The following is a 27,096-nucleotide window of genomic DNA, read 5'->3' on the forward strand; positions in this document are numbered from 1 at the left end:
TGTCATCTATAAGATGAAGGAGAACATCACAAGCCTGATAGCTGCAGGCCTGAAAGCAGGAGGTGAATCACTCCTGTTGTCTACCTGGAGACAGTGTTTAAATTGCAGTCTGCCTTTAGTGGCTTTTTGGCAGCAACTGCGACATTCAGCAGTCGCCTTGTAACCTGCCTGATGAGGCTGTGCTCCATGTTTTCTGCAGTCATAGATAAAAAAAATATGTACCACAGCCTCATCAGGCAGGTTTCCATGACAAACTTTCTGTACATGTATATTAAATTTCATTTTCGTGATTTTATGAGCTTTTTCAAAAGTGTATATATATATTTTTTAAGTTCATAGATTTAAAAAAAAAAAAATCTTTTACTTTATTTAGTTTTTAACGTTTGATTAGAAGCAACACAAAAAAACTTTCTCAGTCAATTCAGATTTGCAAAGTAATAAATCCTTCAAACAAAGACGAGGGGATGTTTTAAAGTAAGTAAGAGCAGCCAAAAAAAAGTAAACCACACACGAAGGACGCAGCTCATAATTCTCAGATGTAACGATCTCATTGTCGTTACTATAGCAAATCACTCGGGCATGCGCAGTTAAGCGATAAACACACTATCAGTCGCAGCGGTTGAGTTGGCCTGCAGATTTTGGCAAAAGCAATGAGGTAAGTCAAAGTCTTGAACTTGTTTTTACGGTTAGTCTTAAAGCTTTTTGTCAGAGGTGTTTGTCTTCGTTTTAATGCTCGTGGGTTTTTTTAATGCATGTTGCAGGTCAAACGATAAAAAACGATAAAACAGTAGCTCCCAAACTGAGAGACCACAAAAGAGTCCATGCTTGTAGTAATAGCTGGTAAATTGTACTTTTATATTTTCAGCGCATTTCCGTAGTTGTCCCTGTTGGGTAAAAATATGTGTCATTCAAAAGCTGGGACCTCCATACTGAGCCTCGTGTGATTCACTTCAGTGGGAGGAAATTATGTGCTATAGCTTTTGGGTGACTCCAATTACTGACCCTGCAACACTCTGAGGTTTTAAACCATTCTTCCTTTAATCATTAGAGACAGACGTGGTCAGACTGACTTGTATCAAGAGCTGTGGTTTCTTTATTTATTAATTAATCGTCTCTGCTGCACTGTGACTCAGCATGAGGATTGGACCAACCCTATAAGCGCTTTCCTTCAAATTAATGGTTAAACAATAGCTTTTTTAATTTTCACAACAGTGTTTAGTCTTTATCAGCCTCGATTAAGCCTCTTGTCATGTTAATCACACTGTATGACCTGATTCTGAAGTAAACTTAGAGGCTGATTAAGGGTTAAGAGGTCAAAATCTAACCAATCAACATGAGAAATGAAAGTGTACAAACAATACTTCCTTACAGTGAAAGGGCATGTTTGTTGTCATGTTAAATCTCTTTTTTGGGGGAGGGGGCTTTGGGTGACAGCAGGTAGCAGGAATGTGATATAACAAGTGGAGCTGTGTTTTATGCCACCAACTCTTTCCCTCCCCCTGGATGTCAGATCTGTTATTCAGCCCACGAACAATAGAAGAGGCTCTCTCTGTCTTAAACAATTCTGTCAAGTCTGCCAGATACCACCCCCCCCCAATGACACACTGGTACACACACTGTATCTGCCTCCTGTCCAACTCTTTATGCTTGATCCTAATTTTCCCCCGTCACACACACATTTAACCTCTCTGTCTTTCTCCAAAGGGCAGTGCTATTGGTCTGGGGTGTGTGTGTGTGTGTGTTTTGAAGGAGAGAGAGAGAGGGAGATGATGAAGCTTGGGAAGTAGAGCAAGGAGGCGGGACTTGTCACCATTCACGTGTAGTGCTGATGATGCTCCGTAGAGCATCAACAGAGTCTGTGAAAGAGGAAAGAGGAGAGGCCGCTTGGTTAAATAATAACTAGTCAGCCATGAGGAGCAGTGTGTCGCGCTGCTCTGAAGCTGAGCCAGACTGTCGGGAGGAGACACAGAGGTGAAACTCGGAAGTGGAAGAAGACATCTGAGACGTACCTGTACCAAGCACAGACGCTGCTGTTGCCATGGGGGGCTCTCTCAGCCAGCACAGGAAGGGATCTGTCAGCTCTCCTCGCAAGAAGAACAGCATGTAAGGCTAGATTCTTCATTTGTATGTTTGTCTGTGAGCGTGGGGAGATGCTCCAGCTCTTTGGTGTTTTGTCTAACGTGGATGCTTCTGTCAGTGAGGAGGAAGAGAAGTGGGAGATAAGGAATCAAAGTGCAGTTTTGGGGCACTGAGGCAAACAGGACTTTCTGTGCTAGGCAAATTTGCCCATTGTGGGAGTTTGAATACTAGTTAGGTATTCAAATCAGACTAAAGGCAGAAAGCAAGCGAGCTTGACTGAGGAGTGGCGCAGCTGATAACATGAGCTGAAGGTCCAAAGCAGTTCAGTTTTGACAGCTGCTGTAGTTACCACAGTATAAAACACAATGCTGCTGGCAGGTTTTGATTATGCCGCTGTGACCCTAATTCTAACCCTAATCTGCATTGCGTTAATCGTACAAATTGTGCAGTCCATTTCTTTCAGGTACTGCAGATTCCTGTTTCGTTCATGCATCATGTTTGACATCCTTAAAGACCCGTGAGATGTGAAAACCGCAGCTGTCTGGAACACTTATATTGAAAAAAAGGACATTTAAATGTTTGAGCTGAGGCTAGAAAGCACCCAGTCACCGCTCATCCTCTTCTTTTTCTTAATCCTTTGTCACAAAGAGCGAGTCCTTTCACTTCGTCCTACTTAAAAGCTTTTCTAAGCTCCTTGTAGCGAAACAACAGTTTCGCATTGTGTGTTATTTTTGTGGTTCTTGTCAGTGGCTGTTAATATGAGAAGCACTGCCGCCATGTACTGAAACTGATATTATTTTGGAGATGGCAGCAGAACACAGAGAGCAACTGTAAGAAAAAGCTGCAGAGAACTCAAAGGGACAAACACTGAGACAAAGCCGTGTTTAAGAAATGCTCAGCTGGTTTAAAAAAAATCTCACCGCTCAAGCATACTCCAGTCTTCTGTATCCATCTGTGTTTTTGTAAGGTCTCTTTGAGAGAACACTGGGAAACCAAACACTGCTGTGGGATAGGAGCTTTCAGCTTAGGATCTAAATTTAGTTGGCTTCATCATCCATTTTATATCCTAACTGGAGCAGTCTTAGATGTACACTGTTTTTTTTTTTTTTTTTTTTTTTGCTCTCCAAAACCCCTGAACACGCAGAGAGAGTCTCACTTGGGAAAAAGCTGCCCTGCATTTGGAGCTCATTTCCTTCTCCATGGTACAAATCAATCTAACGTGGAGTGAAATGTCACTGTCCTCATGTATTGTGAATACATGAAGATGTGACAAATCTAAGGATAAGCATTGATTTTTAAGCATAAGGCTTCGCTGTGGGGTATTACCAGCATAAAGATGAAAATCACGGCTAAATAATTGTGAAGTTAACAGGTAAAAACTTTGATTTGCACCATACATTGGATGTTGAAATGCAGTTAAGAATAAGTATAGCTATATTGGCTTTCTAATGGCAGTTAAAATTGTTTTGATTTGATTTGAAGATATGAATGTAAATACAAACATAAGTTGCAGTGGGGTGTGTCGACTCCCTCCCACACTATGGACATGAACTGTAGTGTGGGAATTGTGTGCTCTTTTGTTCCTGTTGTAGTCCAAAACAGTAGCTCAGCTGGTGCCTGTGCATCAGTCCTCTCTTATCATCTCATCGCCTCATTCTTTCTCTCTTTGTTTTATCATGTCGCTGTCAGTCGGGTTATTTTAGTGCATTGCAGCACTGCAAGGGCTTCGGCTCTGATGATTGTAACTGTGTTCACTCCGAGCTAGTTTTCCACTCTGACGCAAATAATTGAATGTTCTCTATAAAATATTCAGGTACTCTTTCGCGATGTGCTTCCCAAAAGCATACCAAAGAATTTGGAGCACCAGTCTCTCTTTGTGTAAATTTATCTCTGTGTGTCTTTTATAACAGCCCTTCCCAAACTGAAGAATGCCACCGCCCAGACTGAAATCTGAAAATCTTCTGCTGTCCCACCAAAATTTTAATCACAGCTCTGATCAGCACATCAGATTAAGATAAAATAGTTTACTGCTTTGCAATTCTGAACTGCTAAAATTTCATAGACAAAAATGTTTTATTCACAACAGAACATAGAAAAGCTGTTGAATGTTTAAACATAGACATTTTACAGTTTCATGAAAGATATTTGGTCATTTTAAATTTGATGGCAGCAAAAAAAAAGTTGGGACGAGGCAACAAAAGACTGGAAAAGTAACGATAGACAGATTCACAAATCTGCAGGAAAACTGCATTTACAAACCTCACTGCATTGGCTCAGGAACTTTTCTGGAAAACCATTCACTCTGCCATCCACAAATGCAGATTAAAACTTTCATGCCATATTGATTGTCTGTTTTAGTTCAGACGATTAATATGTGAATGGGATCCATAAATGCTGCTCACTTCTCTGGACCAAAGCTCATTTAAAATGGACAGACGCAAAGTGGAAAACTGTTCTGTGGTCAGATGAATCTGGAATTCCTTTGGGAAAACATGGATGCAGCATCCTTTTATAGTAGGTGAGGTGAGCAACCATCCAGGCTTTTTTAGGGAAGGTCTTGCATATTTCAGCAAGAAAATGCTAAACTACATGCCTCATCAATGACAAGAGCATGTCTTCATAGTACAAGATTCCACGTGGTGAACTGACCTGCCTGCAGTCCAGACATTTCACCAACTGAAAACACTCAGAGCATCATGACATGGAAAATACAACAAAGGAGACCCAGGGCTGTTGAGCAGCTAGAATCCGATATTCCAGCGAGAATTAGAGAACATTCCTCTCCCCAGAGTCCAACAGCTGGTCTCTCAGTTCCCAGATGTTTACAGACTGTTGTTAAAAGAGAGATCTGTTACTGCCAAATTCAAAATGACCTCGTATTTTTCTTAACATGGTACATTTGAATTCTGTTTTTATTCACATTTCACACAGAATACCAACTTTTTTGGAAATGGGGTAGTAATTATTAACAACAGCATCAGGTTTCCACCTACCGACAGATGAAAAATTAAAATACCATAAATTCTTTTAGTAAGTTGATGTGGCAACAAGTGCAGCAAGAACAACCTGATTCTAATTCTCTGCTAATTCTAAAAGTCTGTGTAACCTCACTGGAGGGGTGAGGGCTATTATTTCTTCATCTTGGGGTTTGATGATGGTTTTGGAGAGAGAGCTGTTCAAAATCTCCCACGGGTGTTCAACTGGGTTAGTATTTGGTGATTTTGAAGGCCCTTGTGAATAACTGGCACCATTTTCATATAAATCTAATCATGCAGTGACCCCTTGTGTTCTATGGAGAACATATAACATTTTTAAAGAGGACACTCCCATCCCATCAGGAGTGAAATATTTAGGCTGCCAAAGATGACACATGATTTTTTTTTTACATTTTTTTTTGTGTCATGTTCACTCCTTTTGCATCCATGTTTTGTATTATTGAATCGCTGACTGAAGCTAGTGTTGGCCTTTGTGTCATTTCGTTTTTCTTACGTGAGGAATAGTTCCAAAAAATGACCACTAGATGGAGCCATATCTTTTAAGAAGCCAACATAGTGTTCCGTTTGGATTAGATAATATTACAACAGACTGTCTTTTGTGAGACATTAAACATGCTCTTATGTAAAAGTTATGGGAAAAGTGACTTATTTCAGGAATTCATGGCAACTGTCTTTAAAAGGGAATCCAGGCTCTGTTATGTTTGTATTCCACCAAGTGGAAGTTGAATCTGTTAAAAAAAATAAAATAAATAAAAATAAAATGTTACTTTTTAATTTTAGCCATTTGAGGTTGGACGCAGTAGCACTGGTGTGTACGTCACATGACATGTTTGCCGTTTAGCATTTGTGCTGTGTGATTGTTGATCAAAGAAGAACCATTCAAGGATGACATTTTGCGCATTCACTCGAATGCAGCTTCTAATTGAAACACAGCCGGAGCTGAAATCTAACATTAAAAGAATGTAAGCTGCAATTACACGGGACACAAAACATGCTGATGACTCTGTTATTCTTAGCTGTACTGGGGATAGAAACATAAAGTCAGGTTGGGATGACTGTTATAATCAAAGGCTTTGTAACCTTTTGGGGCTGACCAAAGTCATTTCAGCTACAGCTTAACTTTATTTTTTTTCTGGTAAAATGTGTCTTGCGGCCAGGAGAAAGACAAAAAAGCCAAATAATACCATAAAATACACAGAACAGACTAAAAGATGTAAAATAAAAATGTAAGACGTGAATAAGAGACAATAAGTGACAATAGTGTAGTATTCCTTGGGTATAAAGGCAACATTTCCAACAGTTTATCATAGCAATCTGCTCGTCTCGTGAGACACAGGGCCACTTTTTGTGAAAAGGTGAGCTTTTGTCCAGCTGATGAAGAGGGAAACGAAAGAATGTCCAAATTAAAAAAATACTTGATAAATTTCAAAGTGAAATCATAGCATTCATCTAAGGACAAAGAGTATTTACAGGCAGTGTGTAAACTTTTATACTGGCGCTAAAGTGAGCGTCGGGCGGCTAACTTTATATCATCATGCAATGGATTAGGCATAGAAATAAACAGTTTGTGATAGCTGGGATGCCCCACTAATTCCTTCTTAGTCTACACACAAACACACTTATCTCATCCAGTATCACATCACCTCTGCTGCGTCTCACAGACATGTTTATCACGGCCGATTTATTCTTAGCTCGTAACCACACATGCTGCTTTCAGTCAACATTTATTCCGTGATTAACGATGTGCATTCTTGCTACATTAACTGACAGCACACCCATATAATAGACGTGGTCCAGTGTGTAGGAGTGTGCCTTTTTAATGTGCCATAGTCGTTTCTTTTTGTGTGTGTGTGTGTGTGTGTGTGTGTGTGTGTGTGTGTGTGTGTTACTACGAGAGCCGATGACCACTTATAGGAGAACGTGTATGTGTGGGCTTTGCCACTGTTACTTGTGTGTGCTATTTGTGGTTTCAAGGTATTACATAAGAGTTGATTTTTTTTTCCCCTTGTATTTTCCTCCTGCTTCTGTCTGCGGTCTGTGCCTCTGCCAGGGAGAGAGTGAGGGATATTTCCACTCACAGACGGTGTACTGTTTTACTTACTGTTTTCCTCGTATGGCCAGTTCACATCTCCAGGTGTTGCAGGGTGAAAAGTTTGTGCAGCACATAGTGTATATCACATATGGCTACTTTATTATGATTATTTAATGATCGTGATTATTTGAACTTTGAATAAACTTGTATTTCTCATTCTACACTGGACTAAAATGTTTCCAAACAGCTGGCTTGGTTTTAAGATCTAAAGCCATTGTTGTAACTGAAATTGAATAAATAATCTTGCATGGCCTTTTCACTTCACCTTTGTGTGCTGCTTGAAGGGCTTTGTTAGCTGCAGGCAGACCGTCCTCTCTAGGACAGACAGGTTTGTCTTCTCATCTGTCCTGATAAGAGAACAAAGGCGACTAAAAGCAAGCACAAACAAATGTTTGAGATTCTTCTCCCGCCCCAAACGTTCTTTTTCTTTTCTCTTTCATATCCCAGATCTTTTCATTTCTATTATCTCCCTCTTTCTGCCTCTCGCCTTTCTAACACTTCCCCCGTCTCTGTGCGCTTAATTAAATCAGTCTTTTCCGGTTGCCATGGCTCTCATTTGCTCTGTTTTCGCTGTCGACTCATCATAGGCTGAACAGAGCCTCTTTTTATGTGTTCGCCAGTGTGTAAAAAATATGTGTGAGTGCACTGGTTAATCTTTCCCTCTCTTGCTGCCTGCGTGTATCTGTGGATCTGCTCAGTGTGATAATAGCGCTCCTGTCTTTCCTTCCACGTGTTTTGTGGGAGCAGTAAATGGCAGGACGGGCACCTTCAAATAAAAAGCATAAGCAATAAAATGCTTTCGTTCTCATTCCCAGGTCACTTTATTCACAGTAGTTGGAGCTTCTTCCTGTTATTAGATTATTCATGGTTCATGTTTTTTTGTTGTCAGAGAATACATCTCATCTCATCTGGCCTAGATACCGTGTGTGTGTGTGTGTGTGTGTGTGTGTGTGTGTGTGTGTGTGAGAGAGAGAGAGAAAGGGAGAGAGGTATAAATGTGAAAGCCTGGACTTACATAAGCCACCCATGAGCAACCTCAGAGGCATTTGTGTGAGCAACGATGAAGCTTTCAGCGAAATGCTTTATTCTGCCGGTGTCGTGCTGAGCTGCATCGTTACTGCTGAATTTAGGTTTGCTGTATTGATTTGTCCTCAGGCTGGCTTGGATCGTTTAAGTGAATAGTAGCTCTGTTAGTTGATGACATATTACTGGATCAGCAACTTTATTCTCAGCTCAGATTTTACTTGCCTGCATTATTATAAAGGTAAAGAGACTATTGTTAGTCCTCGTTAGAAATATTTAATCTCGAATCCTCTTTTTCATGCGGGCCTCTGTGTTGCCAAGTCAAACTGTTACAGCAAATTACAGCTAAAGTACCTTTCAGTCTCACTAAGCAAATTGACTGAGCAACATCTCAGTCATTTAATTGTGAGAAACATCCTTCAATCCATGATAATAAAAAGCCAGGACGTCTGTTTTTAAAGCAGCCAAAGTTGTAAAGATTTTATCGCATCTGGAAAGCTCTCAGAGTACATACACCACCCACTTTGTGAGATGTGCCTTGGCCTTGACCTCTTTTTGCCTTCAGAATTGCCTTAATTTTTTGTGGCACAGATTCAACTGGAAATATTTCTCAGAAATGTTGGTCCATGTTGACATGATAGAATCACACAATTGCTGCAGATTTGTCAAATGTACATCCAAGATGTGAGTCTCCCGTTCCACCACATTCCAGATGTGCTCTGTTGGATTGAGTTTTGGTGGCTGCGGAGGCCATTTGTTTACTGTGAACTCAGTGTCATGTTCAAAAGTTGACTTTTATCCTGATAGTCTGTTATCCATGGTCCTGGATACACTGTGGTCATAAAGAGATGGATGTGGTCAGCAACAATACTCAGGTTTGGCTATGAGGTTTAAACGATGCTCATATGCCAAGAAAATATTCCCCACACCGTTACGCCAACATCACCAGCCTGAACCGTTGATACAAGGCAGGATGGATTGATGCTTTCATGATTTCTGATCAGCCAAGTTTTTGCCCATGTGAGCTGAGCCTGTTTCCTGTTCTGAGCTGACAAGAGTAGGACTGCGTGGTCCTCTGCTGTTATAGCCTCTCAGCTTCAAGGTTCGATTCAGAGATGTTCTTCTGCTTATCTTGACTGTTGCCTTTCTATCAGCTCAAAGCAGTCTGGTCATTCTCTGGCTCGTTGAATTGAAAAGGTATTTTTCTTGAGAGAGCTGTGGCTGACTGGATAGTTTTACAACTCTAGAGGTTTTGTGTGACAAGCATAGTAGCTAGCAGTTTGTGAAATGCTCAGAAATGCTTGTGTCATGATGTATAAATGAGTGCTTTAAGGTTTATAGTTGTGGGGGGAGGGGGTGATGTTGAGTAAATGGGCTTTACAGCAGGGTATAATTTCCAGATAGCATTTGCACCAGTCTTTTCAGAATACTTCATATACTTACAGCTTTTAAAATGTATATATGCCCTATTAATTCTTCTCCCTTAGCCTGATCACCTCATCCACTTTCTCTGTAGTAGTCTGTCTGCCCCAGAGAAAACCCTTCTTGCCTCTTTAAACAGGAAGCTTTGGCTCTCCTTTCCCCCCCTCTCCTCGCTTGACCCTGAAAGGATCGGCGCGGGGAAAGGCAAACACCTGAGGATAAACAAGAGAGTTAGCAAACATGTGGGAGCAAGGCGAGCTGATGTCTGTTAACCAGCTGATCGTCCGCCCAGACAGAGCGGAGAGTGAAAAAAGGAGGGGAGCAGAGGGAGGAGTGAATACTGATGCTCCAGTAATCTGTGCCGTGTGAGTCAGTGCTGTTTAGAGCAGAGCGGCAACAGAAGCAGCTGCAGCAGTGTGAGGCACGTTTCTCTCTCACGAACGTCAACAAAGCAGAAGAGCAGGATGGGAAATCTGAGCGGCTAAGCAAGAGGAGGAAGTGAGACAGCAAACAGACAAGGCAAAAGAAGAGGAAGAGAATCAAAAACACAGATCGTGCACTCGTGTTCGCCGTTCTTTTCTTTTCTTTTCTTGCGGCACTCCAAGATAAACTGCCAGTTTCGTTGACAGCAGTAGTAATCGAAACAGAGGAAGAGGAAGGTCACTATTAATTCTTAGAAGTGTCGTCACACTCGGAACTGAACGTGTCGCAAAGATGTCCTGGTTGTCGCCGGTCCAGTGGGCGAAATGGACGTGGTCAGCAGTGACTGGAGGTTCAGCTGATGATGGGCAGCCCGCAGCGAAGAATAACGGAGAAGACATGTAAGAGTGCATGAAGTGAATAGAGAAACATAGCTGCTGCAGTATAATAAATACACTCTGATAGAGAAGATTTGATGCCACGGACTCTCGCAGGTTGATTGTGAATGTGGGTGTTTGTGTGATGACTTCCCTGAGTCATGCTGACAGGTGGTGGTTGTATACAAAGAGACAGAGCATCACTTACAGCAGACAAACTGCTCAGAGCTGTGATAATCTCTGATGCTTTCCTGTGCTGAGGATTGATGATGCTATCATTTGCTAAAAACAGATTCTTGTTTAAAACACAGGCGCTCAGGTTGCTGTTTCACGAGTGTCTGTTTTATGTGTTTTATGTTTCTTTGAGAAACCAACGGTAGGACTGCCTAGGCCTGTTTTTATGTGTGTTTGGGTGTTTGTGAGGGCTCTGTGGTAGTTGGAGAACAGTTGCTGAAAACTGTGGGCAGGAGAAAAAAACCCCACAGTTTCCAAAGCTTTAGATTTTCTTTCTTGTCCATTTCTAGTCTCCAAGTAACCTTCCAAGATTGCAGCCGTTGGGGCCGTCACTGGGATGTGACTCAGTGTGTGTGTGTGTGTGTGTACACAGTGAGGGGGTGAGTGGCTATGTGTATTAGGATTAGCTGCTGATGGTGGGGTTGTATGGAGCCCCAGAGTGTCAGTGTGTTTGTGTGAGCTGGTTATCAGAGGTGAAGTGTGGCTGGGACTGTGAGCTTTGTTGCTTGTTGTGCTGTCTTTCATTAGAGTGCAGACATTTTGATGTGCTTTGAAGTGACTGACACACACACACACACACACACACAAACCCTTGCTGTTGATGTCCCTCCTTTTTTTTTTAAGTCTCTCCACAGTTTGGAAATAAATTTTGGCTGGTTGCCGTGGCAGCTGACACAGCAGACCCAAAGACTGCGTGTGTGTCTGTGTTTGTGTGTTGCGGGACACAGTGTGTCGTTACTAAAGAGCAAAGGATGCAGGTGGCCTTGTAGTGCTTCACTTCCTCTCCTCTCCCTTCCTCTAACTTCCTTTAAAATAAAAGCACTTTATGTTTGGTCACTTTGAACTTTCAGCTCTATTGTGCTTGGGTCACTTAAAAAAACGTGAATTCCATACTGAAAACCTGTTCTGTGTTTGTTAGAAGGAACAAGACGATCCAACGCCCCAAAACAGCATTCAAAGTTTTATAAACATAATTTAGTAGCTGTTTGTAGGACATATGTGCAGCTTATGAAGCTTTTAAGTGCCTCTCTGTTCTCACAGACAGCACACCGTTGTCTGAAACGCTTTCTTTAAACCAGACAATGTGATGTTTATTTTTATCCCATCTTCTAAAGATTTTTGCAAATACAATGTTGTATATTGTGTTTTCACACTTTCAGCACAGTTTATTTTCAAAAGGCAACATTTGACTTTTAATTCCAGATAATACCATGAATAGTTGAGCTCAGTTGTAGCTCAGGTTCATGAATCTATTCATTCCTCTGTCTCACAGTTCGGACTCCGAGGGGACCTTTGAGACTCCAGAGGCCGAGTCTCCGAGTGTTGTGAAGCTGCTGGGCCAACTGGACAACTCCAACCACTCAGGTGAGATTGCTCAGCTGCTTAGCTAGCCCAGTGTTCGTACACTTGTCATAATCCACCCTACCTGCAGGATGAGCGTGATTGGTGGTACAGAAAAGGCAATGACTCTGTGTCCTCTTATTTAACAGACATGAATTGGTTTCTAGTCATTTCATAAACAAAATAAGCTTTTTGCTTGAGAAAATGAAAACCTGATTAACAAAATTGGTAAACCACATTTATTCTATTAGCTACACATATTCAGTTATTTAATCAGCCAATGACATGGCAGCATTTAGGCACACAGACATGGTTAATATGAGCAAACTGAGATTAAGGAAGGGTAAGAAAGATGATCTAAGTGAGTTAAACAGCATGAAAACATGTATACATTCTGCTGTATGATGTAAGGGTGTGTAACTGTTGACCATGTCCATCCCTTTATGACCACACTGTGCCTGTGTGTCTTCTGATAGACATGCACACAATTAATCTCGCACTGAGAAAATTAAGTTATCACGACAAGGCTCAGGAAGATAAAGTTAATTAAAGATGTGGTAAAAATAAATAAATAAATAACCCTATCACCCCGATTTGTATGGACAAATGGTTACCAAATGCAGTAAATTACACAGATTTTTTTTATATACCGTATGTACTTAGAGTGCAGTGGGAATGATAATGTTTACAGATGGGTTTTTTAGCTGGTATTTATCCTGCGTGGTTATTGTGCAGTCTGAGTGCTGTTGGGATGAAGCACCTACGCCCTGTCCTACACTGTGGCTGCAACAGTCGACTCCTGAATGTCTGCTTACATCAGGATAATGGACCATGCCACATATTTCCAATCATTTGTGATTTTGTTTTAGCTCTGAGAGGGGTGTTAAAAGCACCTCTGCGCATGAAGCCTAATCGGACTGACTGCTGACACTCACAGGTGGGGCTGGGTAACAAGCCGGTTTTTCTTGTGTCACACAATGCTGAAAATTAGTCTTCCATACTTTCTATAACATGTATTTGTATTGGTACGGAAGCACAGATAATCCATAAGCGTTTCAAACAATACCTGGCCTAATTCTCAGGTAGCTGCTAAGATGTCTGATCTAAATCTGCACTGAGTGTCAGTTTAGACAGGCGGACATAAAGAAATATGTCACAGTTATTGTTATTACTTAAGAATAATAGCTTGTTGAAGACTAATACTTTCATAATTATGCCTTCTCTTTTGGGTTGGATTTGTTTTTGCTTTCTTTTGTAATTTGGAGAAAAGTGATACTTTTGTTGTAACAGTAGTATTTACGCTAGTGTGCGTTTAAAATGTTCAGACAATGCAAAGTTGCTTTGTGTAACTTCATACTGGGAATATTATGTTGCTCATTATGCAGTTTTAGCGTGCCAGAATCTGGTCTCGGATCGGCGTACTGTGATCTGCTCAAAGTGTGCTTATGAAAGGTAATCAGACATGTAAATGAGCTCACTTCAGTGGGGCACAGACTTGCAAATGACGCGGGCTGAATCCTCTCTTTTTGAACCTGCCAGCAAGGCCTACTGGGGTGCTTCTCACCCCCTCTTCCTCAGCTGTCCTGCTTTCAGACACGCACAGACACAAGTACCAGGCATTACCATGGCGATGGCGTTTCTGTGTGGAAGCAAATGCGATTGTCACAAGTGTTTCTCCATGTCCTTTAATGATGATTAAAAAGTTATTGATTTCGTCTGTGTGTGTGGATATGTTGTGTCCATTTTGCACGGATGTGTTTTGTAACCACAGTATATGTGAAGCTATGCCACACAGTAATAGAGATTACCGTATTTGTTATTGAAAGTAGTTTTTGGGCTGAAACAGTCACGTTAAGTTAAAAAAATCTGGGTTAGTTTCATGAATAAAAGATCAACTGTGGAGAAACTGATACTCAGGTTCCCTATAATTAGAAGACTTGTGGTTCTGGGAAACTACTGCCTTTTCTTGGGAACATCCACACACCACAATCTAACTAGATGTATTATTTAAACAATAATGAAGATGAAACCTTAGGCAGTTGTGTGTATGCTTGTATTTGTTTCTCTGTTCAGTCTTCTGTTGCTTTCTTTTTCAGTGAGCTGTGAATCTGTAATTCAGCTTGATGTTGTTTTTGTTGCTAAGCCACGTGGTGGTGGTGCATACGTCCTTTGCATGACTGGGTGTGGTTCCTCTACATCTGTTCCTTGTCTCCAAAGGGCGTTTCTGTTGTGTGCCCGAAAGTATCCTGATTTCAGCTGAAGCTTAGTTGAACTTATTCTGTGATTCAGTTAGCCTCACGTTAGCATTCGATCAGAGCAAACTGTGTGAGAAAGAGCTGAAACCACAAAGCCTCGATTCATGTTAGCGTACGGAGAGGTCCCTGTTGCGTTATTAACGGGCGTAGTATTGTAAGTTTAACAGTATGTGGATGGGTGAGGGGGTCTGACTTGTTATAGAGATTCCTGTGTTTCAGCAGCAGTGTGATTCAGCTGCTGCTGTGGTTGTTAGCTAGCTCTTAAAGACATGTATAAGGACACAGGAAATGAAGTGTTCTTTGAGGAAGCCAGCAGCCATTTTAAGTGCTCTAACAGGAGAAGGAAAAGTTTCATGAATCACTACAAGGTTAAATCCTCCAGAGACAGATGCAGTTTTAACATAGACACAGGACGGGGATGTGAGGTTTCGTGGTTTACAATCAGAGAGTCTGGAGGAACTGGAGGAGTGGATTTATAGATAGCAATGCTTTGCACAAGTTATTACATTTAACATGTTGGTTAACACCCCTATTGTATTCTTTCATTAGCAGCAAATTATGATGCAAAATGTTAGTGTCAAAGTTACAGTATATTATGTGCCTTCTAATCCATCCACCTATGGTGGATGCATCAGGGGCAACTCAGGGTTCAGTATCTTGCCCAGTGGAACTGTGACAAGCAGCCATGGGGAGCAGAGTTATTATAGTTTTTGTATTTTCTGAGTAGTTTTTTATTTTAATTTCATTTTGAAATTTTGTTTAATTTAGTTTCAGTTAGTTAGTTTCCACAGTGGATTTTCTTGCGTCAGTTTAGCTTTTATTGTTTGAAAGTGTTTAGTTTAAGTTTAGTCCTTGTTATTACTGAATGGAGTACATATGTCAGAGGCCAAATGCAAGGAAACCAGTACAGTGTCACAGTCTTGTATACATCCAAAGTCTTTACAAACACATCCATCGAAGCCTCATCAGGCAAGTTGTAATGAAATTGTTACTAAACTGAAACTCAGAACGTCTGCTGAGTTTCCAAGCTCACTAAATAGTTTCAGGTAATTTTTTTGTCGAAAATCTAGTTTTTATCTTTATTAGAGTTAACCCTTTTTTGTAGTTTAAGTCAGGTCAAGTCAGCTTTATTTGTATAGCACATTTAAAAGACATCAAGCGCCGGCCAAAGTGCTGAACAGAGGGACAATGTAATCAAACAAAAGAAAGAATTCAGATAAATGAGGTAAAAAAAAATTGTAATAACCTTGATGGGGAGCTGGGTAGTAAACCTTCCGATGGCCAGCTGTCCCGCTCCACCTCACGATATACTATATGGACAAAAGTATTGGGCCACACCTCTCAACCTTTGAATCCAGGTGTTTTCCGTCTTAGCTCGCCCTTTTCCCTCATTTAATTTCTTTTTTTTTTTTCACAGTACAAAGGTTAACTAGTTAACTTATATGACAAACTAGCTAAGTAGTGACATTTAAATAGAGGATTCTTTTTGTTTCTAGATTGTCAGTTCTGTAGTCTGTACGGAGCAGTTCGTTGACTCTTTGTCAGCATGTTAAGTGTTTGAACTATATAATTTTTCCAGCTGCAAATCTCAGATGAGATTGGCTCCCTCTTCACCTGCCTCACCAAAACATAACTGGATCCTTTGCAAGTGATCCTGTACAGAAGCTTGTTTGACACAGATCCTGATTTTATTACAGCTGTTTTCTCTCGATCACTTTCGATACAGCTCTTCAGGATCACAGTCACATTAAAAATATCTTTGCAGCCCTGTGGCACAAGTAGATCGATAAAGGCTGTCAGCAACATATGAGTCTGTTTTTAGGGTTTTGCATCCTAAATGTTGAAACTCTCACTGTAGAGAGTTGAAAACAGCTTCCGTAAACCTACATTAGTGCGCATTTTAGTCTCCACATGTGTTTAAATCAGCATACCCAAATTGTAAATAAACTGACTTCTATTTTTCGTTTTTTTTCCACAGTTTTTCCTGATGTTACAAACCACATTTTGAATACAGTCTCCAGTCAGGATCTTGGTACCGCTCCATCCCAAGAGGTCGATTCTCTGAACAACCTTACCAGCTCCTCGCCTGACAACAGCAGGTTCAGTTTGGATCAGAACCTTAATCTCACCTTCAGTAACAAACCCGAAGTGGTCATTTCCCCATCAAAGACTCTTCCACAGGCTGCCCGGCCTCCGACGCTGTCTGTCGTCTCTCCGCTGAACAAACCCGATCCCTCCGAGGTGGATGACGAGGCTCCGGTGACGTCCGACTCAAGCCCGGATTCAAACTTGACTCTCAGTCATGACATTAGTGTGGATTCGGATTTGCTCAATGGCAACATGGACTCTGACATTTCGCTACCAAGCACAAAACTGACCTGCGAGCCCAAAGGGTCAATTATCACGTGAGTACGTTACAGACTTGTATACGAAGCCCTGTCCTTTCCAGTCATCAGCCATAATCATCCCTGTTCCAGTCGGTGACTGCAGTTACACAAATGCTGAATCTGAGCCAGGGTGACTCACACATTTTCAAGCTGAACAAGTGCTTTTCTCTTTTAGTGGCTGTAGGGAACAGTACTGAATGCTCACTATTGTCCTCAATGAACCTAGGAGATCAAAGTGTTCCCATTTTAATCAGCCGTGGTCGCCTGTTGTGTGTCTTGAAAAAGTCCTGTGAGCTGTTTTTTCTTCTTCTCTTCTTTCTAATGAAGAAGTAATATTCAGCATTATCGTGTTTAATAATGCTTTTTTTTTTTTTTTTTTTTTTTGCAGTAGTGTTGGTTTTATTTTAAGAAGTTTTAGAATTCAGTCAGAAAAGATTTTATTTGAAATGCCTGCTTTTAACCCGTGGATGCTGATGAAAGGCTGGATGTTGAAGTCCTGTCTTCATACCTGGATTAAGTATTTTTAAGAAAAGCTTTGTTTTTGCAAAAAGATTTTTCTCTTCAAAGGTATTAACCTCCTTAACGTTTCTGTAACCCCTCGTCGTACGATGTTAAGATGTCAAGCATCGCCCTCTGGTGGTTTTTAACCAGAACTCCATATTTAACACTAATTCGAGCTTTTAAAAAAGATTCGGCACAGGCATGGTTATTTTTTTTTCCTGTTTTTTAACTAATGGATGGTTAAAAAAGCAACTTAACTGTTGTTTTATTAACATATCCCAAAAATGATCCTGATGTGAAATGGCATTCGGAATTTTATTGATATTTCTTTATGCATAAACTCAATGTGCTTAACACAGAAGATTAAAACAAAGAAACAAATTTTTATCAAATTTAAGTCAAAAACACATTATAGTTAGTTATAGTTAGTTTTGTGAGTTCACAATATCATTTCAGTTATTTTTAGTGTTATTTATTTTATTTAAGAAAAGTGTTTTTGTTTTGTTTTTTATCTAGATTTTATTTTTTATTTTAGTTTTAGTTATTCAGGGTATCTGAGTGGACGATAACATATGAGGGTAAAAATAGCACCGGCAGGTAGATGTTTAGGACATGTTTGGATGATCGCTTTATCTGCCGTCTAGTTTTTGCCTCAGTTTTCAGTTTACTAAAGAACAATAATCCTGCACTCACCTTGTGTTTACCCTGACTCCTATCCCGTCCTCTCCTGTGTCTTTCCTTCCTTTTCCTTCAAACCCTGTCATGCTGTGTCCCTTTTCTCTGTGTGGCCTCAGGACTGCTGAGCAAGTCCATTTCCTCTGTGTTCTGTTGTAAGTACTTTGTAACTGTAGGTGCAGAAATGTTTGTGTGGTGTAACTACAGCTCTTTTTTTTTTTCTTTTTTTTTGTCTTGCATACATTCATTAATTCTCCTTTGATCACAAAGTGAAGGTGGAAGAAATTGTGGAATTCATCTTATTAAGTAGATGAGAGAAATGGTTTAGTGGTAACCCTATACATCCCTCCAATGCTCTGTGCAAATGTTATTTAAATTTGGCAGCTTCTTCATTAATCTGCTTTTTTTTTGCTGTGTGTAATTCAGCACTTTTAGCAGAGCATGCGAGCTCAGCACACACAAAGCAAAGCTATGCGGCCCAGCTGTAAGGCTTCCTCTGTCTCCTAATTTCTCTTCTCATCATCACACTTGTCCACATGTATGCACACACGGACGTGATCTGTTTGTGTTAGTGCTGATGTTGTCGGTTGCCTTCATATTTAGGAACTCCTGCAAAGTAAAGCAGAACCAGCCGATCCAGAACGACTTTAACGGACAGGTAAGCACTAATAGGTTTTCTGCTGTTGAGCAGCTTCAGACTCGTTCATTAGCACTGCAAACTACATGCAATGGCTATGGATGATTGAGTTTGCTGCTGTTGAAGGATGACCATCATGGAGACCACGCCACAGATGAGGAGAAACTGGCGAGCAGCGTTGGGGTCAAACCAGAAAAGGACCAGAACAGTGAGTCAAATGATTAATTTAGGTTTATTTATACTTTTATACTGTATTTACTTTTCTCATGGCCACTTCACCATAATACACACAGTACACAGGGCACACACTATCCCAATATCAGATAACTGTTAATAATTGTCAGCCTGCATCAGCTTTCCACTTGGATCAAACAATCAGCCAGGGTTAATCAATACTGCACATCAACTAGGTCATCTTTGCTGTACCGTCACATACACAGTAATCATTAACTTCACATGTAATTTTGCATCACATTGAACCCTGTTACTTTGTGAGTTATGAGCATGAGAAAGTGAAAGAAAATCATTATGAAAATGTGCTAGGGGGCCTAGAAGCATTGAAATACAGCTCACATTCACAATAATTCAAATATATGTAGTGAGTGAAATACTTACATCATAATTTAAAAAAAAAAAAATGCAATTAGATTTTATGCAACAAAATGTTGTTTAGAAGAATACATTTATATTTTGTGTACTGTAACCTAGTCTGTTACATTATATGGCACTAAATGACCCAGTGACTGCTGTTTCCTTCTAGTCCAAGATTGCCAGGTGACATCCAAACCTGAGGCATCAGACTGCTGCTCTGTGGTGAGATACCGTCACATTTTCCCACCCAGTCATTTCCCTACATCTGCTGCATGTACAATCCATTTAAAGACAGCAAAAGTCTTACTATATAGAGCAATTTCACTGTTAGACCAATGATTTTTGGCTTGAGGCTTTCATGTTGGTCAATGTGCTGTTGGAGCTTTGACCTTTTTAGTCTTTTTCCCTCCTCCATGCATCTCCATGGAAGTAGGTGAAGTTGTGCCAGAAACCTGGTCTATTTATACATCATCAAACTAGAAGCTGTCGTGCATATTCTTTGTTTGTTTGCACCCTCCATGATAATACCATCTAGTGAACACTAGGTGGGGCTAAAGCAATATTTTATGTCTCAGGCAAAGCTTTTAACATTCATGAGTCAAGTCTTTGACTGACAGTCTGTTTCTCATTTGTTCTAGTTTGCGTAGCGTCTGTGTTAAAAATAAAAACGTTATAAGAAAAAATAAAGAATAATGGTAATGAGCACTTAATTGTAAGCTTCCCATGTAACATATATAACTCCAATAATTATGACACTTTATGTGAAATAGTAAATGCCATTTGTGGACTACATTTTGGCTATAAATATGACTTTGGAGAAATACCAACGCACCGATGCCTATCGTACTTCCTTAAATTCACAACTGGACAAATTATTTTGAGATTTGTGGGACTTTGATGTTGCGACCAAATTTTAGCTGGATGAAAAGAGGGCAAAATGCAGCCTTGATGTTCAGACCGAATTTTAGGCAGTTTTCAAGTAGAAATGGTAACATCTCTACTTATATTGTTAAATAGACTGTAATTAACAGGATTTATGGTTATATATAAAATAAAGAAATTACCTGTTTTGCAAGTATCTTTATGACTCTGCATTATTGTACCTACATTATAATCAATCAATCAATCAATCAATCAATCAATCTTTATTTATAAAGCACTTTTCATACAGAGAAAATGTAGCACAAAGTGCTTTACATAGTTAAAAGCAGCCCACCCCACCCTCCAACTCACTCCCCACACTCTCAATACACACATATCCCCCCACCCACACACACATACACACACGCGCACACTTAAAGAGTAAAAATTGGGCTGGGCTCGCATGAGCCAAGTGAGGAAACACTATAACAGGGAGCCGTCTGCACCGGGAGCCGGTCACAGACCGCAGCCTCCAGGCTGGGCACACAGCAGGAGGGAGGCAAAGGAGCCCCCCAGCCAGGCTGAGAGGACCCCAGAGACCCAGCAGCCACGGTCAATAACAGCCCCGGTGCAGAGAGCGCCCTCCGAGGAAACACTGGAGATATGACGCAATACAATATATATAGGGTAAAATGATAAAATAAATAAGAACAGGATACAATATAAATATAAATAGAATAAGAAGATTAAAAAATGAATAAGAATAAAATCAAACAAATATTAGGTAAATCCTAAATTAATAATAGAATAACAGGATAGAATAAATAAGCATAAAATAAATAAACGCTAAGTAAAAGCTAAATTAAAAAGGTGGGTCTTGAGCCTGTTCTTAAAAACATGTACGTTCTCTGCGGCCCTGAGCTCCTCCGGCAGGCTGTTCCACAGACGAGGACCATACCACTGAAACGCTGCCTCTCCGTGAGTATGTGTCCTGACTTTAGGGACAATCAAAAGGCCAGTACCAGAGGACCTCAGGGTCCGCGAGGGTTCGTATGGTAAAAGCAGATCTGAGAGATAAGAAGGCCCAAGACCATTAAGACATTTAAAAACCAGTAAAAGAACTTTAAAATCGATCCTGAAACACACGGGGAGCCAGTGCAGCGATTCTAAAACCGGTGTAATGTGGGCCCGCCCTCTGGTCTTCGTCAGCACACGAGCTGCCGAGTTTTGCAAGAGTTGTAAAGTTGAAATATTCTTCTTAGGAAGACCAGAGAGCAGGGCATTACAGTAATCAATGCGACTGGTAATGAAAGCATGCATCAGCATCTCCGTGTTGGCCCGAGAGAGAATAGGGCGGACTCTGGCTATATTTTTTAGATGATAAAATCCAATTTTGGTTACATGTTTAATATGTGGGATAAAACCAAGCTCAGAGTCAAAAATAACACCCAGGTTTTTCACTTGTAGCGAAGGACATAGTGAAAATGCCTCTAATTTAGACAAGAGTTTCTCTCTCTGAGCCTCAGGACCGACAATCAAAACTTCAGTTTTGTCCTGGTTAAGCTGTAAAAGGTTTTCTGCCATCCAAGATCTTATATCCAAGATACAGTTAAAGAGGGCATCCATTTGTCTGGTGTCATCAGGAGACACGGAGATGTACAGCTGCGTGTCATCAGCGTAACTGTGGAAGTTCACTCCATGCCTCCTGATGACACCGCCGAGAGGGAGCATATACAAATTAAAAAGTACAGGGCCTAGAACCGACCCTTGAGGCACACCACATGTCATTTTATGGATCTTAGAGGAGCATGTATCCATACTCACCATAAAAGTTCTGTCAGAGAGATAGGAAGTGAACCAGCTGTGTACAGCACCAGAGAGGCCCACCATGTGTTTCAGTCTATATAAGGAATCCATTTCTTTTTGGCCACTTAAAACATCTTTGTGGAACTGTTATATTATATCTGTTGCAATTTCTGCTGCCATCTTGGCCAGCTCTGTCTTGAAAAACTTTTTTTTTTTTTTTTTTTTACATCAGTGACACTTTTTAGCAGGATAAACAGAGGATATATAAAAGTCACTTTGCCAAAAAAAAATGATTGGAACTTCTGCCTTGTGACAGGAATGTTGTTTGTGGCTCTAAATGTAGTCTAGTATAAATGCAGTCTGCAGACAAAACACTCACTTTAAAAACAATGGCTTTGACGTGTCCTGGCATGTTCCAGCACTATGTGTAAAAGTAACAGTGGTACTTTGCTGCTTCATAATAAATTAATTGATACTTCTGCACAGTAAAAATAGAAAGATTGTCTGGCTGAATGCTCAGTGTGCAGTTTAGAGCTCAAAACTAGTACAGTACTGATACGATGACTTCACTGTGCTGCAGGAGGTATTTAGTGTCTGCCACTGTGCTCAGGTGACAGATGGATTATAATTATCATTCAGCAGATTAGAATATGACAGCCTTAATCCAGGGAAGGACAAAACAACAGAGGAGAGAGAGACAGAGAGAAGGAGGAGGATTGAGGTCTGTAAGAACGCTGATCGAAAGCCAACGGCTGGTGTGAGGTGAAAGATGAGCAGTTTGAGAGAAAAATAAAAGGGAAAACAAAGAGAAGGAAAGGAGTTGGTGTGTGGAATATCTTCATATAACAGAAAAGTTACACAAAAACAAGAAAACAGCACAGTTTACATGGAATATATGGTGTAAATATAAAACGGCATTGAACGCTAAACCAGTACAGAGAAAAGCTTTGTTAAAGTGTGCAGTTTGTTCAGTTTTATGGGAGTTTTGTTGAATGCTGTTTCCCAAAATAGTGAAAACTGTTTGTGGCCTAGATAAATTTAAATTCTCGACGGTTTAGTGGGTAAACCGCTTATTAGCCCCGTACAAAAGAAAAAGACACAGGAGAGCATGACTGATTTCCTTCTGCTCTCAGCAGTATGAAGACACGTGCAAATTGAAGAACAAGTCGGGGGGAAGTGAGATGCAGAAAACGGGAAGTCAGGTCCTGGATTCCATCTGCATCAGTGAGGCAGAAAAACAGGCTGTTCTCACCCTTATCAGAGAGGAGGTACACTCTTCTATCACACTCATTCATCAGTGTTGCATGTCATCAGTGTACTTATGTATTTATTTTTATTTTTTTACTTTGACAAGGTTTCATTCATGCACACAGTTCATGCTCACAGGAAACGTCTTCTTTCAGATCATCACTAAGGAGGCTGAAGTCAGTGACTGGAAGAAAAAGTATGAAGACTGCAGGAAAGAAGTGGATGAGATGAGGTTAGAAATATGAGAAGCCACTACCATGAGAGTGGTCGCGTAAGGTTTTGATAAACTACGATAGGTTAACTTATCTCACCTCTATCACCTTTAAAAGCAGAATGAATGAATATGTAGCCCTTAGAAACCATTCTGTGTCTTATTACAGAAAGATTGTTGCAGAATATGAGAAGACAATTGCTCAGATGATTGGTGAGTGGAAATACTGAGAGATATATTTGAACAATTTTTTTTTTTCCATCAAATCAAAATTTTCCATTAAATCAAACATTCCAAAGAATTTGTGTTATCTCTTATCGAGCCTGCAGTTATGATTTCTTATGTCGCATCAGTGAAAAACCAAATTCCTTCCTGCTTGTGAATAAAAATGCAATATTTCAAGCAGTTGAGTCTGAGAAAAAGTTGTGTACCACGCCTTAACAATAGCTGCTTCTTCTTCTGTCAGAGGACGAGCAGCGCAACACTGTGAGTGCCCAGAAGGCTTTGCACACAGTGACGATGGAGAAAGACGCTGCCCTGGCAGACCTGAACTCAGTGGAGCGCTCGCTTTCTGACGTCTTTCGCCGTTACGAAAATATGAAGAGCACCCTGGAGGGCTTTAAGAAAGTAAGGGGTATATGCCTGTCAAGTCCAAGTGCTTTGATGATGAGCTGATAGTAGCACAAATTGGAGGATTGTAAGAGGATTTAGGTCAGAATAAGGTTGGATGGTATCCTGTGATTAAGGGCAGTGGTCTTAAGAGCAACAACACAGGTTTAGATCAATATTTCATGGTTCCCATCTTCGTCAGATGCCACATAAAAACTAATTGTATGCTGAAATCTTTACCTCAGTTTGGTCCAGGACTTAAATAGACTCCTCACTTTATGTGGTTCTATTGGAAAGACTTCTAGGTGTAAACGTGTTAAATCACAGTGTAGGGCATTACTCTAGTTAAAGACTCGAGTTAAAGGAAGAATTAGAATAACAAAAGCATTCACTGTAAAGATGACTTCTAAGGTGCACTGTGTTTGTTTCCTCGTGGAGAATGAAGAGGTGTTGAAGAAGTGTGCACAAGAGTATCTGGCCAGAGTCAAGCAGGAGGAGCAGAGATACCAAACACTAAAGCTGCATGCAGAGGAGAAACTGGACAAGTATGTAGAGAGCAAATATAAAACTACAATAAGAAACGAAACACTCGACAGATTCAGTTTCTGTTAATTATCTCATTTCATGCATCTCTTAGAGCTAATGAGGAGATCGCTCAGGTGCGTGCAAAGGCGAGCGCAGAAAACATGGCGATGACCGCCAGCCTGAGGAAGGAACAGATGAAGAACGAGTCTCTGGAACAAGCCCTGCAGCAGAAGGTGAATTGCATCATGGATACAAAATCTGCTCTGAGCCCCATTTTGTGTGTAGTAGTGATGGACGGGCTGACAGAGGAAGTCAGGCAGAAGGCTCTTTGGACTATTATGTTTAGAGCAGACATTGTCATTTATAGCGAGAGTAGGGAGCAAGTGCAAGAGAGTCTGGAGAGGTGGAGGTATGCGCTTGAGATAAGAGCAAGCAAGACAAGTGTGAAGCTGCAAGGAGCAGAGATGGCGAAGGTGGATGAGGTTAACCTGGGGTCAGCGATCCAAACAATAGACAATGCATTTCAATTCACTTTTATATACAACGCCAAATCACAACAACAGTCGCCTCGAGGTGCTTTATATTGTAGGGTACACCCTACAATAATACATGACCCCACAATAATACAGTAATAAGACAGTGAAGAAGAGAGTGCAGGCAGGGTGGACATGCAGAAGGGTGGTGTGACAGAGGTCCATAGTAGGGATGAGGTGAGAAGGATGCAGATGATCCGCTGTGGCGACCCCCAAAGGGAAAAGCCAAAAAAGTAGTTGAATACAATAAATAGTCTGGACTTGGACTGGATCATTTCCAAATAAGCGTACTTAAAGAAACAATCCGATTAATATTTACATATGATTTGCACTTGTATTTGTTAAACTAAAGGGATCATGCAGCTGGCTTGCGCTGCCACACAGCTGAGGTGCACACCATGAAAGTTTAGTTACAGCTTGTCACACTTGAACGATCACGAGCCACTTCCTTCTACAGTGAAGTTCGCTAAATAGAAATTTGTTCCTACATGAAACTGCTTACAAGAAAACTTTTGTGTTTTTTCTTCTTCTGGGTATCTAGGTCATGATTTCTGTCAAATGACAGCGCTGCTGAGTTTTTAAAAAAGCATTTTTGGTGGTTAGACGGTATTTACTTACTTTCCTCTATTCTGTTTTTTTACAGAATCAAGAGATCGAAGAACTGACAAAAATCTGTGACGAGCTGATTGCCAAAATGGGAAAAACAGACTGAGGATTTCTTTATGGGAATCAACCATGATTGTCCGTTCCTCTGGCCCCGTGCATGCATTCATCCCTGAAGCAGTTCTTATACCCTGTGCCTGCCCTGCATCTCAGAGCCTGCTTATGTACAGACGTCTAAAGTAACTTCTTGTATACTACGATTGCACTACATGTGACAGGAACCAAGAACGCTCTATACATGTTAATTACGTGTGATTATCTTAGTTTGTTTTGACTTCGTGCCCATTTTGAGGCCATCTGGGGGCCTTGTGCTTTTGTCGATCATTCCAGCGAACAACAGCTCACTTGTGACTCAACTTAATTTTCCCAGCAGCTTAACCGCTAAATTCCCAGCAACTCCTCATGTAGGGTGACATCAGATTTAATCTAGGTCGAGATTTGTTTTAAAGTTACATTTCAGCTCAGTTTTGTAGAAGGAATATTTTCTATAAAAGAAGCAGTCTATAAAGTGTATTTTTCTACGACGCAAACGTGGGTTTTATGCTCACCGAGGAAGGCTCAGGGGTATTTCGTCAGGGTTGAATGAGGTCAAGGTTAAAGTCAAGCTGCACAAAACGGGAAGAAAGGGGTTTAGGATCATTTGAGGAAGTACAGCAGCCCACAGAGGCTTTTGTTTGTTTGTTCAGTTATGATTATAAGGGCAAATGACATAATTAATATCATTTGTTTAAACTGGTTCAGACGGCGGCACGTTTGGGATGCTCGACAATTCAAAAAGCCACAGAATATTAATCAGTCACTTTATATGTAAAAAAATAAATAAATTAACCTGACAATCACATAAAAATTCACGGCTTCATCCTGTGTGCATAAACACAAATTTGACTAACTGGTGTTAATGATCGCGAACAGCTGGAAAGGAGAAAAAGAGTCACTCTGTATGTCAGCTAAAGGCTATTATATTATTTTAAGTGCTGCTGTTCTGTGTGTCAACAGTTTTTGTTTAACTTTCAGTATGTCACCGATTGCTCACTAAATCACATTTATCTCTCAGACTTTGACACCTTTGTATTTTTTTCCATTGCTTATGTGCGATGATGAACATGTGAGCCTTATTGCTTGTGTTTACAGCAGTACACTACTAATGCAAGAGAAAAATATCAATTTATTGCATGTTTACTTTCACATCTCTGCATTTTTCAGAACAGTTTTTTCTTAGCACACCAATAAAAACTAGATCGGCACAGCGCCGCAACAACAGTAAAATTAGAGCTGGTTCCTATATTATACAGAAAAAAGTTTTCTCTTTTAGAAAAACAAAAGAAATGTGTGAAAAGATCAAAGCTCATTCAGGTTTTATCATAAACTAAAAATATAGGCCTTTCATTTTGGTGTTGGTACTTTTTGGTCAGTCACTACTGTAACTTTCTTAATGTCGGATAACTTAATTGGCTTTGTAACTTTAGCCCCTGTAATTATTTAAATATATATTTGTGAATTAGAAATGACGATCTCACTCCTGTGTGGAAGCGACTTGAGCGTTTGTACATCCTTCCTGAATAAATCTAAATAGAATTTGTTCTGCTATGTTTGATTTTTGTTTTCCTGTC

General features: G+C 40.4%; 1 protein-coding gene across 6 annotated transcripts; it reads left to right on the top strand.

Moving 5' to 3' along the window:
• Nucleotides 1–586: 586 nt before the first annotated feature.
• Nucleotides 587–27,066, top strand: LOC146696936 (transforming acidic coiled-coil-containing protein 1-like). 6 transcript variants are annotated; one of them, XM_085475308.1, is made up of 14 exons: nucleotides 587–655; nucleotides 11,917–12,008; nucleotides 16,218–16,644; nucleotides 17,922–17,957; nucleotides 18,406–18,460; nucleotides 18,566–18,647; nucleotides 19,200–19,252; nucleotides 22,831–22,965; nucleotides 23,101–23,177; nucleotides 23,326–23,369; nucleotides 23,623–23,783; nucleotides 24,204–24,310; nucleotides 24,403–24,523; nucleotides 25,467–27,066. In XM_085475308.1, exons 1-14 carry the CDS (start codon nucleotides 651–653, stop codon nucleotides 25,533–25,535), a joined length of 1,464 nt encoding a protein of 487 aa, XP_085331434.1. In that variant the 5' UTR covers nucleotides 587–650; the 3' UTR covers nucleotides 25,536–27,066. The 6 variants fall into 6 exon arrangements, with proteins under 6 accessions (XP_085331434.1, XP_085331433.1, XP_085331429.1 ...); XM_085475307.1 differs by lacking the exon at nucleotides 587–655 and adding an exon at nucleotides 1,734–2,103; XM_085475303.1 differs by lacking the exon at nucleotides 587–655 and adding an exon at nucleotides 9,939–10,433.
• Nucleotides 27,067–27,096: the final 30 nt, after the last annotated feature.

Source organism: Copadichromis virginalis, linkage group LG12 (assembly GCF_057382275.1).
Source record: "Copadichromis virginalis isolate Kocher_CV1m ecotype Utaka linkage group LG12, C_Virginalis_male_GT1.1, whole genome shotgun sequence".
Classification (NCBI taxonomy): domain Eukaryota; kingdom Metazoa; phylum Chordata; class Actinopteri; order Cichliformes; family Cichlidae; genus Copadichromis; species Copadichromis virginalis.

Excerpts from the sequence above, each read along its gene's own strand:
- LOC146696936 (XM_085475303.1), top strand. The coding sequence starts at position 10,327 with ATGTCCTGGTTGTCGCCGGTCCAGTGGGCGAAATGGACGTGGTCAGCA. Across the intron at positions 18,648-19,199 it reads ACCAGAAAAGGACCAGAACA|TCCAAGATTGCCAGGTGACA; the intron begins GTGAGTCAAATG and ends GTTTCCTTCTAG. Across the intron at positions 24,311-24,402 it reads GCAGAGGAGAAACTGGACAA|AGCTAATGAGGAGATCGCTC; the intron begins GTATGTAGAGAG and ends TGCATCTCTTAG.